Source organism: Mobula hypostoma, chromosome 1 (assembly GCF_963921235.1).
Source record: "Mobula hypostoma chromosome 1, sMobHyp1.1, whole genome shotgun sequence".
In the NCBI taxonomy this organism is placed as follows: Eukaryota; Metazoa; Chordata; class Chondrichthyes; order Myliobatiformes; family Myliobatidae; genus Mobula; species Mobula hypostoma.
Genome location: NC_086097.1, coordinates 102,713,986 through 102,729,304, shown reverse-complemented (window position 1 = coordinate 102,729,304; position 15,319 = coordinate 102,713,986). Strand labels below are relative to the sequence as shown.

The 15,319-nt window shown below is 45.2% G+C and overlaps 1 protein-coding gene across 2 annotated transcripts in view; it reads right to left on the bottom strand.

The window, feature by feature from the left end:
• ubr1 (ubiquitin protein ligase E3 component n-recognin 1) overlaps nt 1–15,319 on the bottom strand; it is a 294,835-nt gene that overhangs the window by 73,411 nt on the left and 206,105 nt on the right. For both annotated transcript variants that reach the window (XM_063054144.1, XM_063054153.1), the window contains one exon: nt 11,721–11,814. In XM_063054144.1, coding sequence (XP_062910214.1) covers nt 11,721–11,814 — 94 coding nt within the window. The remainder of the gene's footprint in view (nt 1–11,720; nt 11,815–15,319) is intronic.

Below are 15,319 nucleotides of genomic sequence, written 5' to 3'. Positions count from 1 at the left end.
AAACAGTGAATTACAGTAAGTATATACAAGTAAAATTAAATTAGTGCAAAAATAATAGTGAGGTAGTGTTTGTGGGTTGGATGGCAGAGGGGAAGAAGCTGTTCCTGAATCACTGAGTGCTCCTTCAGGCTTCTGTACCTCCTTCCTGATGGTAACAATGAGAAGAGAGCATGTCCTGGTTAATGGGGATCCTTAATGATGGACACCACCTTTTTGAGGCACTGCTCCTTGAAGATGTCCTGGATGCTGTGGAGGCAAGTGCCCATAATAGAGCTGACCGAGTTTACAACTATCTACAGCTTATATTGATTCTGTACAGTGCCCCCATCCCATACCAGACAATGATGCAGCCAGTTAGAATGTTCTCCACAGTACATCTGTAGAAATTTGAGAGCATCTTTAGTGACAACCGAATCTCCTCAAACTCCTAATGAAATATAGGCACTGTCGTGCCTTCTTTGTAACTGCATCGATATATCAGGCCTAGGATTTATCCTCAGAGATGATGACACCCAGGAACTTGAAATTGCTTGTTCCTTCCACAGCTGATCCCTCTATGAACACTGGTGTGTATTCCCTCATCGTACCCTTTCTGAAGTCCATAATCAATTCTCTGGTCTTACTGATATTGAATGCAAGGTTGCTACTCTGACACCACTTAACTCTACCTCGCTCCTGTAAGCCTTCTTGTCACCATCTGAAATTCTGCCAATAGTTGTTTCTTCAGCAAATTTATAGATGGCATTTGAGCTGTATCTAGCCACACAGTCATGGGAGTAGAGAGAGAATAGAGCAATGGGCTAAGCACACATCCTTGAGGTCCATTAGTGTTGATTATCAGTGAGGTGGAGATGTTATTTCCAATCTGCACGACTGTAGTCTTCCAGTGAAGAATCTGAGAATCCAGTTGCAGAGGGAGGTACAGAGGCCCAGGTTTTTGACTTTTTGACCAGCCCTGTAAGAATGATTGTATTAAATGCTGAGCTGTAGTCAACAAACAGCAGCCTGACATACAGTTGCAAGAAAAAGTTTGTGAATCCTTTGCAATTACCTGGTTTTCTGCATTAATTAGCCATAAAATGTGGTGTGATAAACACAACCTGTCTAAGCAAATAACACACAAACAATTGTACATTTTATAGAAACAGAAAACCTACAGCACAATACAGGCTCTTTGGCCCACAAAGTCGTGCCAAATATGTCTCTACCATAGAAATTACTAGGCTTACCCATAACCCTCTATTTTTCTAAGCTCCACGTACTTATCCAAAAGTCTCTTCAAAGACCCTATCACATCCGCCTCCACCACCATTGCCGGCAGCCCATTCCATGCACTCACCACTCTCTTGAGTAAAAAAACTTACCCTGACATCTCCTCTGTACCTACTCCCCAACACCTTAAACCTGTGACCTCTTGTGGCAACCATTTCACTCCTGGGAAAAAGCCTCTGACTATCCACACGTCTTTATTGAACAGATTGTTTAATCATTCACAGTCTAGGCTGGAAAAAGTAAATGAACCCTTGCACTTAATAACTGGTAAAACCTCCTTTAGCAGTAATAACCTCCACAAAAATGTTTCCTGTAGCTGCTGATCAGACTTGCACAATGACAAGGAGGGATTTTAGACCATTCCTCCATACAAAACTGTTTCAGGTCATCAATGTTTCTGGGATACCTTGTTTGAGCAGCCCTCTTCAGGTCATGCCAGAGCATCTCAATTGGGTTGAAGTCTGGACTCTGACTTGGCCATTCCAAAACACGACCAATCGTTGTCTTGCTGCACCTTTCAACTTCTATTAAGCTTCAGGTGACAGACCACTACATTGACATTCTCATGTAAAATGTCTTGATACAATTTTGAATTAATTGTTTCCTCAATGATCGCAAGCTGTCCAGGCCCTGAAGCAGCAAAGCAGCCCAAACCATGAAGCTCCTTCCACCATGCATCATAGTTTATTAAGGCTTTGATGTTGGTGTGCAGTGCCTTTTTCCCTCGAAGCATAGCCATTTATCAGAAGATCAGAATCAGAATCAGGTTTATTATCACCAGCATGTGACTTTGTTAACTTAGCAGCAGCAGTTCAATTTAATACATAATCTAGAGTGGGGTTCTTGTCCGCGATTTTGAACGCCAAATTTGGGACAGAGTAAATTGGGTTAAAATTCCCGAAAGAATGAAAAGACAAACAGCAGAAATGGAGATTGAGGAATTTATAAAGGCGCCGACCTTGGAGGCATTAGAGGATGCCAGGAAAGCGGAATTGGCAGCTGTGGCCAAACGGTTGAATCTTGTTAAGGGGAAGTCGACAATGAGGAGAGAGGAGATACACAGAGCTATAGTAGAGCACTATGTATCTAAAGGTGTGTTTCCCCAAGGGGAGCTGGAGGTGGTGTCTATTGAAAAACCTGCTGGAGACGCGGTACAGGTGCAGCTTGAAAAACTGAGACTCGAGCACGAGTTCCGAGTACGGCAGTTAGAACACGAAGAGAAAGAGAGGCAATGGGAGCAAGAAGAAAAAGAGAAACAGTTAGAAAGGCAGGAGAGAGAGAGACAGTTGGAGCGAGAAGAGAGGCAGTTGGAGAAACAGAGGGAAAGGGAATTTGAGCTGGAGAAGTTAAAGATAAGGGCAGAGCAGGGGCCCGTGCCGAACCAAGGTGGAGGGTTCCGGGCGACCCAGGAGGTTAGGCTGGTTCCCCCATTTGACGATACCAATGTGGATCGGTACTTTCTCCATTCCGAAAAAGTTGCTACAAGTCAGGACTGGCCGAGGGATAAGTGGGCTGTTTTGCTTCAGAGTGTACTGAAAGGGAAAGCCCAACAAGTTTACTCAGCTTTGTCCGTGGAAGATGCCCAGAGGTATGAGGTGGTGAAAGAGGCCATCCTCAGGATTTATGAGTTGGTCCCAGAGGCATACCGGCAGAGGTTCCAGAATGAGAGGAAGCAGTGGGACCGCACATATTTAGAGTTTGCCCGTGAGATGCAGACATATTGTGAGCGTTGGTGCGCCTCGAAGGGGGTAGAGGGGGATTATGACAGACTGCTACAGCTGATCCTGATTGAGCAGTTTAAAGGTTGTGTCGCTGAGGGTATGAGACCCTACCTAGATGAGAAAGAGGCAGCCACGTTAGCCGCAACTGCTAAGTTAGCGGATGAGTATGCGTTGACGCATAAAATGAAGTTTGCCCCGAGTAAAGGCTACCAGAAGGGTAGTCAGGATGGCGGGGAGAGTCCGCCAGAAAAGTCAGAAAGTAAGCCGGGGACTAGTGAGAAGGATAAGGTAGACCGGGAGCAGTCTGGTAGGAAGTCTCCTGGGGTCGTCTGTTATAATTGTGGGAAAGTCGGACACTTTGCGTCCAGGTGCTTTGCCCCAAAGAAGGAGACGGGAAAAGGAAAAACGGCGATTTTGACTGGCTGTATTGAGCTGGTAAGCCAACCGCTTGGAGAGGAAAGGTCTGCCAAAGTTCAGGAAGGGCGCGAGAGGTTTATCTCGGCCGGATTGGTGTCGGTGAAGGAGGGGTTAAAACCAGTTCCAGTGCGGATCTGGAGAGACACGGGAGCGTGTCAGTCATTGATATTGAAGAGTGTATTAGAGTTTAGCTCAGAGACCCAGACTGGGGAGGTCAAGGTCAAAGGTATTGGGGGAGGGACAGAGGCAGTCCCTTTGCACCAGATACACTCACAAAGCAACCTGGTCTCTGGACTAGTCACGATCGGGGTGAGGCCCGAATTACCGATGAAAGGCGTGGAAGTCTTGCTCGGTAATGACCTCGCCGGGGGAATCGTGTTCCCAGCCGTGAGATTGACAGGTCAGCCTGCCAGCATTGAGGCCCCGCCCATGGACTCACAGGTTCATCCCGGGACTGCTGAAGTAAATTTAGCTGAGACATACCAGGAGGAGGTAGACAGTGAAAAGAAGGAGTGTAGTGAAACAAGAGGTAGATAGGGAGCTGAGAAAGACTTAGCATTAGCCAGGAAGGAATTTGTGCAGGCGCAGGAGCGAGACGAGGGGCTGATGGTTTTGGCGGAGACAGCTCTCTCTGATGCAGAATTAAGAAGGGAGCCAGTAGGCTATTGTGTGGAGGAGGAAGTGCTAAGGAGGAAAGGGAGGACCAAGTACCGTACCCACAGATGAGGAATGGGGGGTGGTGCAAAAGAGTTATGGGGAGGAGATTTTTAACCTGGCCCACAAGGTACCCCTCGGTGGACATTTTGAGGTACTGGAGGAAACAGTTGGTGGAATCATGAAAGAGGTTTACTGGCTGCACAGGAGGAAGGATGTTATTGATTATGGCAAACGCGAACTGAGACGGTCACAGGCTTTTGATATGCTAACAAACCTAGTCGGTGTTAGTGCGGAAATCAATGAAGCTAGGGTTCCCCTGATAAGAAAAAAACACCATTTTGAAAAGATGAGTATGGTATCGACCAGATGGGAGAAGGCTATTGTTTTGGCCAGCTCTGCTGATAAGGTCTCTCCCTTAATCCCCGAACAAAGCGACTCTTTAGGAGAAGTAATTAAACGACTCACACACGTGTGTTTGATTGTCCCAAGGCGATGCAAAGAACTGGGACGTTGGGTGGTGTTTGTTACGCTAGGTCAGCCTAGTGAGCAACAACCCCATAGAATGAGTAATTCAGTGACGAAAGGGCTGACGAACACAGAAGTGTGTATTGGCGATGTGATACGGCTGTCTGAAGCCAGCTTGATAGTGAACCTTGAAAAAAATGAGTTCGGCCACACGAAGGTCACTTATCTGGGAATTGTGGTAACACAGGGGCAGCTGGCAGCGATGCAAGCTAAAGTGCGGGCTATCTCTGACATCCCAACCCCGACAGACGAGTGGGCCCTCAGAAGGCTCTTGGAGATGGTGGGGTACTGTAGGAAGTTTTGCAATAACTCTGCAGTTACCACCCCTCCCCCTCCTACTAAGCCCTTGCGAGAGAAAACTAAGTCGGAATGGGACAACCCTTGTTATTGTGGTCCGGGACGAAACCCAATGAGAGGTTACACTGATCACAATTCATCAGTGTTTTTGGCCACTATGAAGTTTGCTAAGTTGGAGCCTGGTTTGAGGGATTGTTAATAACACATATAAAAGGAACAGAAAATGTGATGGCTGACTGTCTGTCAGGTGTTGACAACTTAAAATTCGCTGTGTCAGCCAAATAGCTGATGAAGATGTATATTTGTGTGTATCAAATAACGTATTCATGTTTGTAATTATTACCCCGGTAAAAATCCTTAAAGGATCCGGCCGAGACACGACACCACGAGGTAACGAGACCCCGGAAGCGGTGCGCTTCCCACAAGTCGGTGGGAAGTTTTGGAGGGCTGGTCGCGGGACTAAGCCATAGACGCACAGGGTGGAAAGGTACGATCGGCGGGAACCTGATGTGTGTCTGCCCTTGCCTAAGTGCCAGGTTCACCGCAGAGAAGCGATCGTATCTGGAAACGGAGGGGTCACGGTCGGTGACCTCAGAAGACATCACAAAGGGCTCGCCCGAAAGCTGACCGCGAAGAATATCGAAGGTGTGTGTGGAAGCCGTTTGAATATTTATTCGTTTTTGCTCTCTCTCTCCTTCCCCCCACTGTCCATCACCACGGCAGTGATTACTGTGAACTGAACTGAACTCAGTTGAACTGAACTTTGCGTCACTTTGAAACTGGTCACTTACCCCTAGACGGCGATAGAGCTTGATTGATCCTGTTATCCTAATTCTGTGTACATGTGTGTTTATCATTGCTGAACTGTTGCATTTATTATCCTTCTCATTAGAGTACTGTGTTGCGTGTTTCTTTAATAAAGCGTTCTTAGTTCCAGTAATCCAGACTCCAACTGAGTGATCCATTTCTGCTGGCTTGGCAACCCAGTTACGGGGTACGTAACACCAATATGACTCCCTTGCTCAAAATTGTCGGAAGGCACAAGGATAGCATGGTGTGGGGGGTGCTTTAAGCCACTTAGTGTAACATCTTTTTCTGTAAAGATGCCAGAATTAATAATCAAAAAAGGAATTTCTGCAAAGTTAAATCTCAAATTTTGTCTACATGGTTTCAATGAAAGGTTTGCTTAAATTCTGAGGATATGACAGGGTGTGTCGGTAGAGGGGAAGCTGGTAGCATATTTGGATTTCCAAAAGGCATTTGATAGGTTGGGTGCCACATAAGAGGTTGGTGCATTGATTAAGAGCTCAAGGTAATGCAGGAAGACCAGAAAATTATAAGACATAGGAGCAGAATTAAGCTATTTGGCCCATCGAGTCTATTCTGACATTCCATCATGGCTGATTTATTAACCCTCTTAACCCCTTTGATACCCTTACTAAATAAGAACCTATGAAGCTCTGCTTTAAGTATACCTGGGACGAAAAGTGTGTGACCAGAACTGAAAACTGGTTGTCACATAGAAATAAAAGTTGGAATAAATGTGTGCTTTTCAAGCCAGAGATGCAATGCTTCCAAGTATATCAATGAAATGACAACAGATAGCTGGACATTGTTCTAAAGAGGACATTGTGATTCTGTCAGATAGATTGAATAATTGCTGAAATCCCAGCAAACAGACCTTAATGTGGGAAGTGCAAGGCCATGTACTTCAGTGAGTGGAATGAAAATTGGGATTAAAGAAAAATTTGGTGTTCTAGTGTATAAACTACTCAAAGTTGGCAAGACAACAAATGGAGTCATCCGGACCACTTTATAGAATCAAAGAGTCATAGAGAAATACAGCACAGAAACAGGCCCTTCAGCCCATCTGGTCCATACCAAAACCTTTTAAACTGCCTGCACCAGGACTTTAGCCCAACATATCCCCACTATGTACTTATCCAAACTTCACATAAACATTGAAATCAAGCTCACATGGACCACTCGTGCAGGTACGACCCTGAGTGAAAAAGATTCCCCTAATTTTCTCCTTTATCTTTTCACCTTTCACCCTTAAGCCATGACCTCTGGTTGTAGTCCCACCCAGCTTTAGTGGAAAAAAGCCTGCTTACATGTACCCTATCTATAACCCTCACAATTCTGTATACCTCTATCAAATTTCCTCTCAATCTTCTACATTACAAGGAATAAAGTCCTAACCTATTCGACCTTTTCTTCTAACTCAGGTCCTTCAGACCCAGCAACATCCTTGTGAATTTTCTCTGCACTCTTTCAATCTTGTTTACATATTTCCTGCAGGAAAGTGACCAAAACTGCACGCAATACTCCAAATTAGGTTCATCAACGCCTTATACAACTTCAGCATAACATCCCATCTCCTGTACTCAATGCACTGATGTATGAAGCCAATGTGCCAAAAGATTTTTTTTACAACCCTATCCACCTGTGATGCCGCTTTCAACAAATATGCATCTGTATTTGCAGATCCCTTTGTACTACACACTCCTCAGTGTCCTGCTGTTCACTTTGTAAGACCTATCCTGGTTGGTCCTACTGAAACGTAAAACCTCACACTTGTCTGCACTCGATTCCACCTGCCATCATCCTTCCTCACTGTCCACTAAACCCCCAATCTTGGTGTCATCTGCAAATTTGCTGATCCAGTTTTCCACATTATCATCCAGATCATTGATCCAGATGACAAACAGCAATAGACCCAGCACCAATCCCTGTGGCACTCCACTAGTTACAGGCCTCCAGTCAAAGAGGTAACCTCTACTACTGCTCTCTGGCTTCTCCCACAAAGCCAATGTCCAATCCAATTTACTACCTCGTCCTGAATGCTGAGTGACTGAACCTTCTTGACCAGCCTCCCAGGTGGGACCTTGTCAAATGCCTTACTTTTCAGAAAAGGATCCTTTTCTGGATGGCTGCCATTTAGAACGGAGCTGAGGAATAACTTTTTCACCCAGAGACTGGTGGATATATGGAATGCTCTGCCCCAGAAGGCTGTGGAGGCCAAGTCTCTGGATGCTTTCAAGAAAGAGATGGATAGAGATCTTAAAGATAGCAGAATCAAAGGTTATGGGGATAAGGCAGGAACTGGATACTGATTGGGGATGATCAGCCATGATCACAGTGAATGGCTGTGCTGGCTTGAAGGGCCGAATGGGCTACTCCTGCACCTATCGTCTATTGTCTATTGACTTGTGGTGTTTCGCAGGATTTGGTATTGGGACCATTTCTTTTTATGCTATATATCATTCATTTAGATGATAGAATAAGTGGCTTTGTTCCCAAGTTTGCAGATGATACAAAGATTGGTGGAGGGACAGGTAGTGTTGAGGAAATATGTAGGCTGCAGAAGGACTTAGATAGATTAGGAGAATGGGCAAGGAAGTGGCAAATGAAATACAATGTTGGAAAATGCATGGTCACGCACTTTGGTAAAAGAAATAAATGTTCAAACTATTTTCTGAATGGGGAGAAAATCCAAAGATCTGAGATGCAAAGGGACTTAGGAGACTTTGTGCAGAACACCTTAAAGGTTAACTTGCAGGTAGAGTTGGAGGTGAGGAAGGCAAATGCGATGTTAGCATTCATTTCAAGAGGTCAAGGATGTGATGCTGAGGCTTTATAAGGCTGGTGAGGCCTCACCTTGAGTACTGTGAACAGTTCTGGGTTCCGCATTCCGCAGGGATCGCTCCCTACGCAACTCCCTTGTCCATTCGTCCCCCCCCCATCCCTCCCCACTGATCTCCCTCCTGGCACTTATCCGTGTAAGCGGAACAAGTGCTACACATGCCCTTACACTTCCTCCCTTACCACCATTCAGGGCCCCAAACAGTCCTTCCAGGTGAGTCGACTGAGGTGATATACTGCGTCCGGTGCTCCCGATGTGGCCTTTTATATATCGGCGAGACCCGACGCAGACTGGGAGACCGCTTTGCTGAACATCTACGCTCTGTCCGCCAGAGAAAGCAGGATCTCCCAGTGGCCACACATTTTAATTCCACATCCCATTCCCATTCTGACATGTCTATCCACGGCCTCCTCTACTGTAAAGATGAAGCCACACTCAGGTTGGAGGAACAACACCTTATATTCTGTCTGGGTAGCCTCCAACCTGAAGGCATGAACATCGACTTCTCTAACTTCCGCTAAGGCCCCACCTCCCCCTCGTACCCCATCTGTTACTTATTTTTATGCACACATTCTTTCTCTCACTCTCCTTTTTCTCCCTCTGTCCCTCTGAATATACCTCTTGCCCATGCTCTGGGTCCCCCCCCCCCTTGTCTTTCTTCCCGGACCTCCTGTCCCATGATCCTCTCGTATCCCCTTTTGCCTATCACCTGTCCAGCTCTTGGCTCTATCCCTCCCCCTCCTGTCTTCTCCTATCATTTTGGATCTCCCCCTCCCCCTCCTACTTTCAAATCCCTTACTCACTGTTCCTTCAGTTAGTCCTGACGAAGGGTCTCGGCCTGAAACGTCGACTGCACCTCTTCCTACAGATGCTGCCTGGCCTGCTGCGTTCACCAGCAACTTTGATGTGTGTTGCTAAGAAAAAATGTGTTGGCATTGGACAGGGTTCAGATGAGATTCACAAGGATGATTATGGGAATGAAATGGATATCTTACAAGGAACGTTTGATAGCTCTGAGTCTGTATTCATTGGAATTTAGAAGGATGGGGGTGGGGGGGGAAGGAGCTCATTGAAACCTTTCTAATGTTGAAAGGCCTAAATATAGTAGATGTGGAAAGGATGTTTCCCATGGTGGGGGAGACCAGGACAAGAGGGCACAGCCTCTGGAGAGAGGGGTGTCCTATTAAAACAGATGCAGAAAAATTTCTTTGGCCAGAGTGTGGTGGATTTGTGGTTTCTGTTACCATAGGCAGCTGAAGGCCAGGTCGCTGGGTGTATTTAAGGCAGAGATTGCTAGGTTCTTAATTGGACACGGTATCAAAGGCTAAAGGGAGAAGGCCAAGAATGCGGCTGAGGAGCGGAAAAAGGATCAGCCATGATTGAATGGTGAAGCAGACTCAATGGGCCAAATGGCCTAATTCTGCTCCTATATCTTATGGTCTACAGTCGTACTGAAGTCCATGTAGACAACATCCACAACCTTGCCTTCATTCACTTTCCTGGTAAGACAGCAAATGGCATGATATCATTTATTGTGAAGTTGTTGAAGTTCAAGTACAGCGAGGTTTGGTGTCAGTTGGACAAGGTGTTGGTAAAGTCATACCTCAAATCCTGTGCATAATTTTGGTCTATTATCTTAAAAAGGATGCAGTGTGTATTTGGAGTATTGTGTGCAGTTTTGGGCTCCTTACTTTAGAAAGGATATACTGACGTTGGATAGGGTTCAGAGAAGAGTCACGAGAATGATTCTAGGAATGAAAGGGTTACTGTATGAGAAACATCTGGCAGCTCTTGGGCCGTATGTCCTGGAGTTCAGGAGAATGAGGGGGGATCTCATAGAAACATTCAGAATGTTAAAAAGCCTCAACAGATTAGATATGGCAAAGTTATCTCCCATTTTGCCTGACGCCAGCCCCCGAGGCCTGAGTCGACGTAGTAATATCTCCCATGGTAAGGGATTCTAGGATAAGAGGGCACGACTTCGGGATTGAAGGACGTCCATTTAAAACTGAGATGCGGAGAAATTACTTTAGTCAGAGGGTGGTAAATCTGTGGAATTTGTTGCCATGAGCGGCTGTGGAGGCCAAGTCATTGGGTGCATTTAAGGCAGAGATAGATAGGTTCTTGATTAGCCAGGGCATCAAAGGGCATGGGGTGAAAGCAGGGGAGTGGAGATGACTGGAAGAATTGGATCAGCCCATGATTGAATGGTGGAGCAGACTCGATGGGCTGAATTGCCTGCATCTGCTTCTATATCTTAAGGTCTTATAGTGGCATTGGAGGAAATTCACCAGGCTAATTCATGAAATGAGAAAGTTGTCCTATCAAAACAAGTTAGGTAGTTTGGTTCTGTATTCACTAAGGTTAGAACAACAGGCAACTTTATTTAAACACAAGAAATGAAAGAGTGCGTTACAGGGTAGATATTGATGTGTTTCCACCCTTTAGAAGAATCACAAACAAGAGGACATAGCTACAAAATAAGGGGCCATCCATTAAAAACTGAAATGCAGATTTGTTAAGTTCCTTCTCTGAGACGGGAATGAGTTTCTGGAATTCTCTGCCCCCCCCCCCACCAAGGATAGTGAAGGCCTAGTCATCAGATACATTTACGGTGGAGACACATAAATATGCAAAAGGTAGAAGAATTAAGGTAATGGAAAATCGGTACAGAAGAGGATTTGAGGTCAGCATGGATCAGCCATAATGATATTGAATGGTGGGGCCTACTCCTGTATCTATTGAGGAGCAGGATACATGTTCATGCTACTCCTTTATCTATTGAGGAACAGGATACAGAAATGGGCCCTTCAGCCCATCATGTCCATGCTGATCTTTTGGCCATCTCCACTTTTTTTTTTCAACAAATTGTTGCAAAGGTACTTGGGGATGGAGAGTTTCAGGTGGCAGCTCCTGGAAAGAAAATGTCAGTAAGGATTGTAGCTGGCTCTGTAAGCTATTTTATAACAGAAGGACTGTTGTTAATAGTTAAAAACCACCAACTATTTTTAGTAGCTCAGCACGTGAACATGGGAGATACTGAGATGCATTTGGCCTTAATTTTAGATATGAATTTTAGAAGTGGTTTTAGTACTCTGACACAAAGATGAACATTAATGACAAATCAAAACTCATTCCCAGCACTGGATCTGAAAGATGCACAGCACATTCTTGTATTAACTTACTTTTGCCAGCAGGTGGCATGCATCACATGCCCACAGCTTCCTATATGAGTGCCACAGCCGAGGTCAGGATGCATAATGATTGGATCGTAGTTGTCTAAAGTAAACAGGGAAAAAGGAAAACTGATCAAAATGATGTCAGAGATATGCAGCACAGAAAAAAACAAGCGCTTTCAATCATCAACCACCATGGAACTCCCTCCATGTCCATCAGCTACGATGCATTTACAGCAATCCTCGATAAACGCCACTTTGTTCTCCCCACACTCTCATCAACTCACACCTGATTCTACTATTCAAACACAAAGGGGCAATTTATAGCAGCCAGATAATCAACCCATCTGCATGACTTTGGGATGTGGGAGGTAGCCAGAGCACCCATGGAAGCCCATAGAAACATAGAAAATAGGTGCAGGAGTAGGCCATTCGGCCCTTTGAGCCTGCACCGCCATTCAGTATGATCATGGCTGATCATCCAACTCAGAACCCTATACCAGCCTTCCCCCCATACCCCCAATTCCTTTAGCCACAAGGGCCATATCTAACTCCGTCTTAAATATAGCCAATGAACTGGCCTCAACTGTTTCCTGTGGCAGAGAATTCCACACATTCACCACTCTCTGTGTGAAGAAGTTTTTCCTAACCTCGGTCCTAAAAGGCTTCCCCTTTATCCTCAAACTGTGACCCCTCGTTCTGGACTTCCCCAACATCGGGAACAATCTTCCTGCATCTAGTCTGTCCAATCCCTTTAGGATTTTATACGTTTCAATAAGATCCCCCCTCAATCTTCTAAATTCCAACGAGTATAAGCCTAGTCGATCCAGTCTTTCATCATCTGAAAGTCTTGCCATCCCAGGAATCAATCTGGTGAACCTTCTTTGTACTCCCTCTATGGCAAGGATGGCTTTCCTCAGATTAGGGGACCAAAACTGCACACAATACTCCAGGTGTGGTCTCACCAAGGCCTTGTACAACTGCAGTAGTACCTCCCTGCTCCTGTACTCGAATCCTCTTGCTATGAATGCCAGCATACCATTCGCCTTTTTCACCGCCTGCTGTACCTGCATGTCCACTTTCAATGACTGGTGTATAATGACACCCAGGTCTCGTTGCACCTCCCCTTTTCCTAATCGGCCACCATTCAGATAATAATCTGTTTTCGCCACCAAAATGGATAACCTCACATTTATCCACATTAAATTGCATCTGCATGAATTTGCCCACTCACCTAACCTATCCAAGTCACCCTGCATCCTCTTAGCATCCTCCTCACAGCTAACACTGCCGCCCAGCTTCGTGTCACCTGCAAACTTGGAGATGCTGCATTTAATTCCCTCATCTAAGTCATTAATATATATTGTAAACAACTGGGGTCCCAGCACTGAGCCTTGCGGTACCCCACTAGTCACTGCCTGCCATTCTGAAAAGGTCCCGTTTATTCCCACTCTTTGCTTCCTGTCTGCCAACCAATTCTCTATCCACATCAATACCTTACCCCCTATACCGTGTGCTTTAAGTTTGCACACTATTCTCCTGTGTGGGACCTCGTCAAAAGCCTTTTGAAAATCCAAATATACTACATCCACTGGTTCTCCCCTATCCACTCTACCAGTTACATCCTCAAAAAATTCTATGAGATTCGTCAGACATGATTTTCCTTTCACAAATCCATGCTGACTTTCTCTGATGATTTCACCACTTTCCAAATGTGCTGTTATCACATCTTTGATAACTGACTCTAGCATTTTGCCCACCACCGATGTTAGGCTAACCGGTCTATAATTCCCCGGTTTCTCTCTCCCTCCTTTTTTAAAAACTGGGGTTACATTAGCCACCCTCCAATCCTCAGGAACTAGTCCAGAATCTAAAGAGTTTTGAAAAATTATCACTAATGCATCCACTATTTCTTGGGCTACTTCCTTAAGCACTCTGGGATGCAGACCATCTGGCCCTGGGGATTTATCTGCCTTTAATCCCTTCAATTTACCTAACACCACTTCCCTCAGTTCCTCCATCTCACTAGACCCTCTGTCCCCTACTATTTCCAGAAGATTATTTATGTGATGATCACAAGGAGAATGTGCAAATTCAACAAGCATTGAACTGGGGTCTCTGACACTGAGTTAACAGCTCTAACCACTGAACTATTCTTTAAAAAATGCCACATTAAACAAAATGATAACACAAGTCTGGTACAACTGAAACAACATTTAGACCTGGTTCTGTCACGAGACACAAGACACTAGAATACTACAGCACAGTACAGGCCCTTTGGCCCTTGATGTTGTGCTGACCCATATATTCCTAAAAAGTACTAAACCCATACTACTCCGTAACCCTCCATTTTTCTTTCATCCATGTGCCTGTCCAAGAGGCTCTTAAACACCCCTAATGTTTTAGCCTCCACCACCATCCCTGGCAAGTCATTCCAGTCACCCACAACCCTCTGTGTAAAAAACTTACCCCTGATGTCTCCCCTAAACTTCCCTCCCTTAACTTTGTACATATGCCCTCTGGTGTTTGCTATTCATGCCCTGGGAAACAGGTACTGGCTATCCACCCTATCCATGGCTCTCATAATCTTGCAGACCTCTATCAAGTCCCCTCTCATCATTCTACGCCCCAAAGAGAAAAGTCCCAGCTCTGGTCAACTTGCCTCATAAGACTTGTTTTCCAATCCAGGCAACATCCTGATAAATCTCCTCTGCACCCTCTCCATAGCCTCCACATTCTTCCTATAATGAGGTGACCAGAACTGAACGCAATACTCTTAAGTGTGGTCTCACCAGAGATTTGTAGAGTGCAACATGACCTCTCTACTCTTGAACTCAATCCCCCTATTAATGAAGCCTAGCATCCCATAGGCCTTCTTAACTATCCTATCGACCTGTGCAGCGACCTTGAGAGATGTATGGATTTGAACCCCAAGGTTCCTCTGTTCATCCACACTCTTAAACTCACACTTACACTTATCTGGATTGAACTCCATCTGCCACTTTTCTGTCCAACTCCGCATCCTGTTTATATCCTCTTGTACCCTTTGACAACCTACAGCTCCATCCACAACTTCTCCAATCTTCAAGTCATCTGCAAACTTACTCACCCATCCTTCTGCCTCTTTATTCAGGTCATTTATAAAAATCACAAAGAGCAGGGGTCCCGGGACAGATCCTTGCGGCATTCCACTAGTCACCGAACTCCAGGCAGAATACTTTCCTTCCACTACTACCCTCTGCTTTCCTCCTGTAAGCCAATTTTTTATCCAAACAGCCAAGGTTCCACTGATCCCATGCCTCATGACTTTCTGGACGAGTTTCTCGTGGGGGACCTTGTCAAATGCCTTGCTAAAATCCATGTTGACCACATCTACTGCCCTACCCTCATCAATTTCTTTTGTTACCTCTTCAAAAAACTCAATTAGGCTTGTGAGGCACGACCTTCCCTTCACAAAGCCATGTTGACTATCCTTGAGTAGAGTGTACTTCTCCAAATGCTTGTAGATCCTATCCTTAAGAATCCTTTCCAATAGTTTGTACACAAGACTCATCGGTCTATAGTTCCCAGGATTCTCCCTATTACCTTTTTTAAACAAGGAAACTACA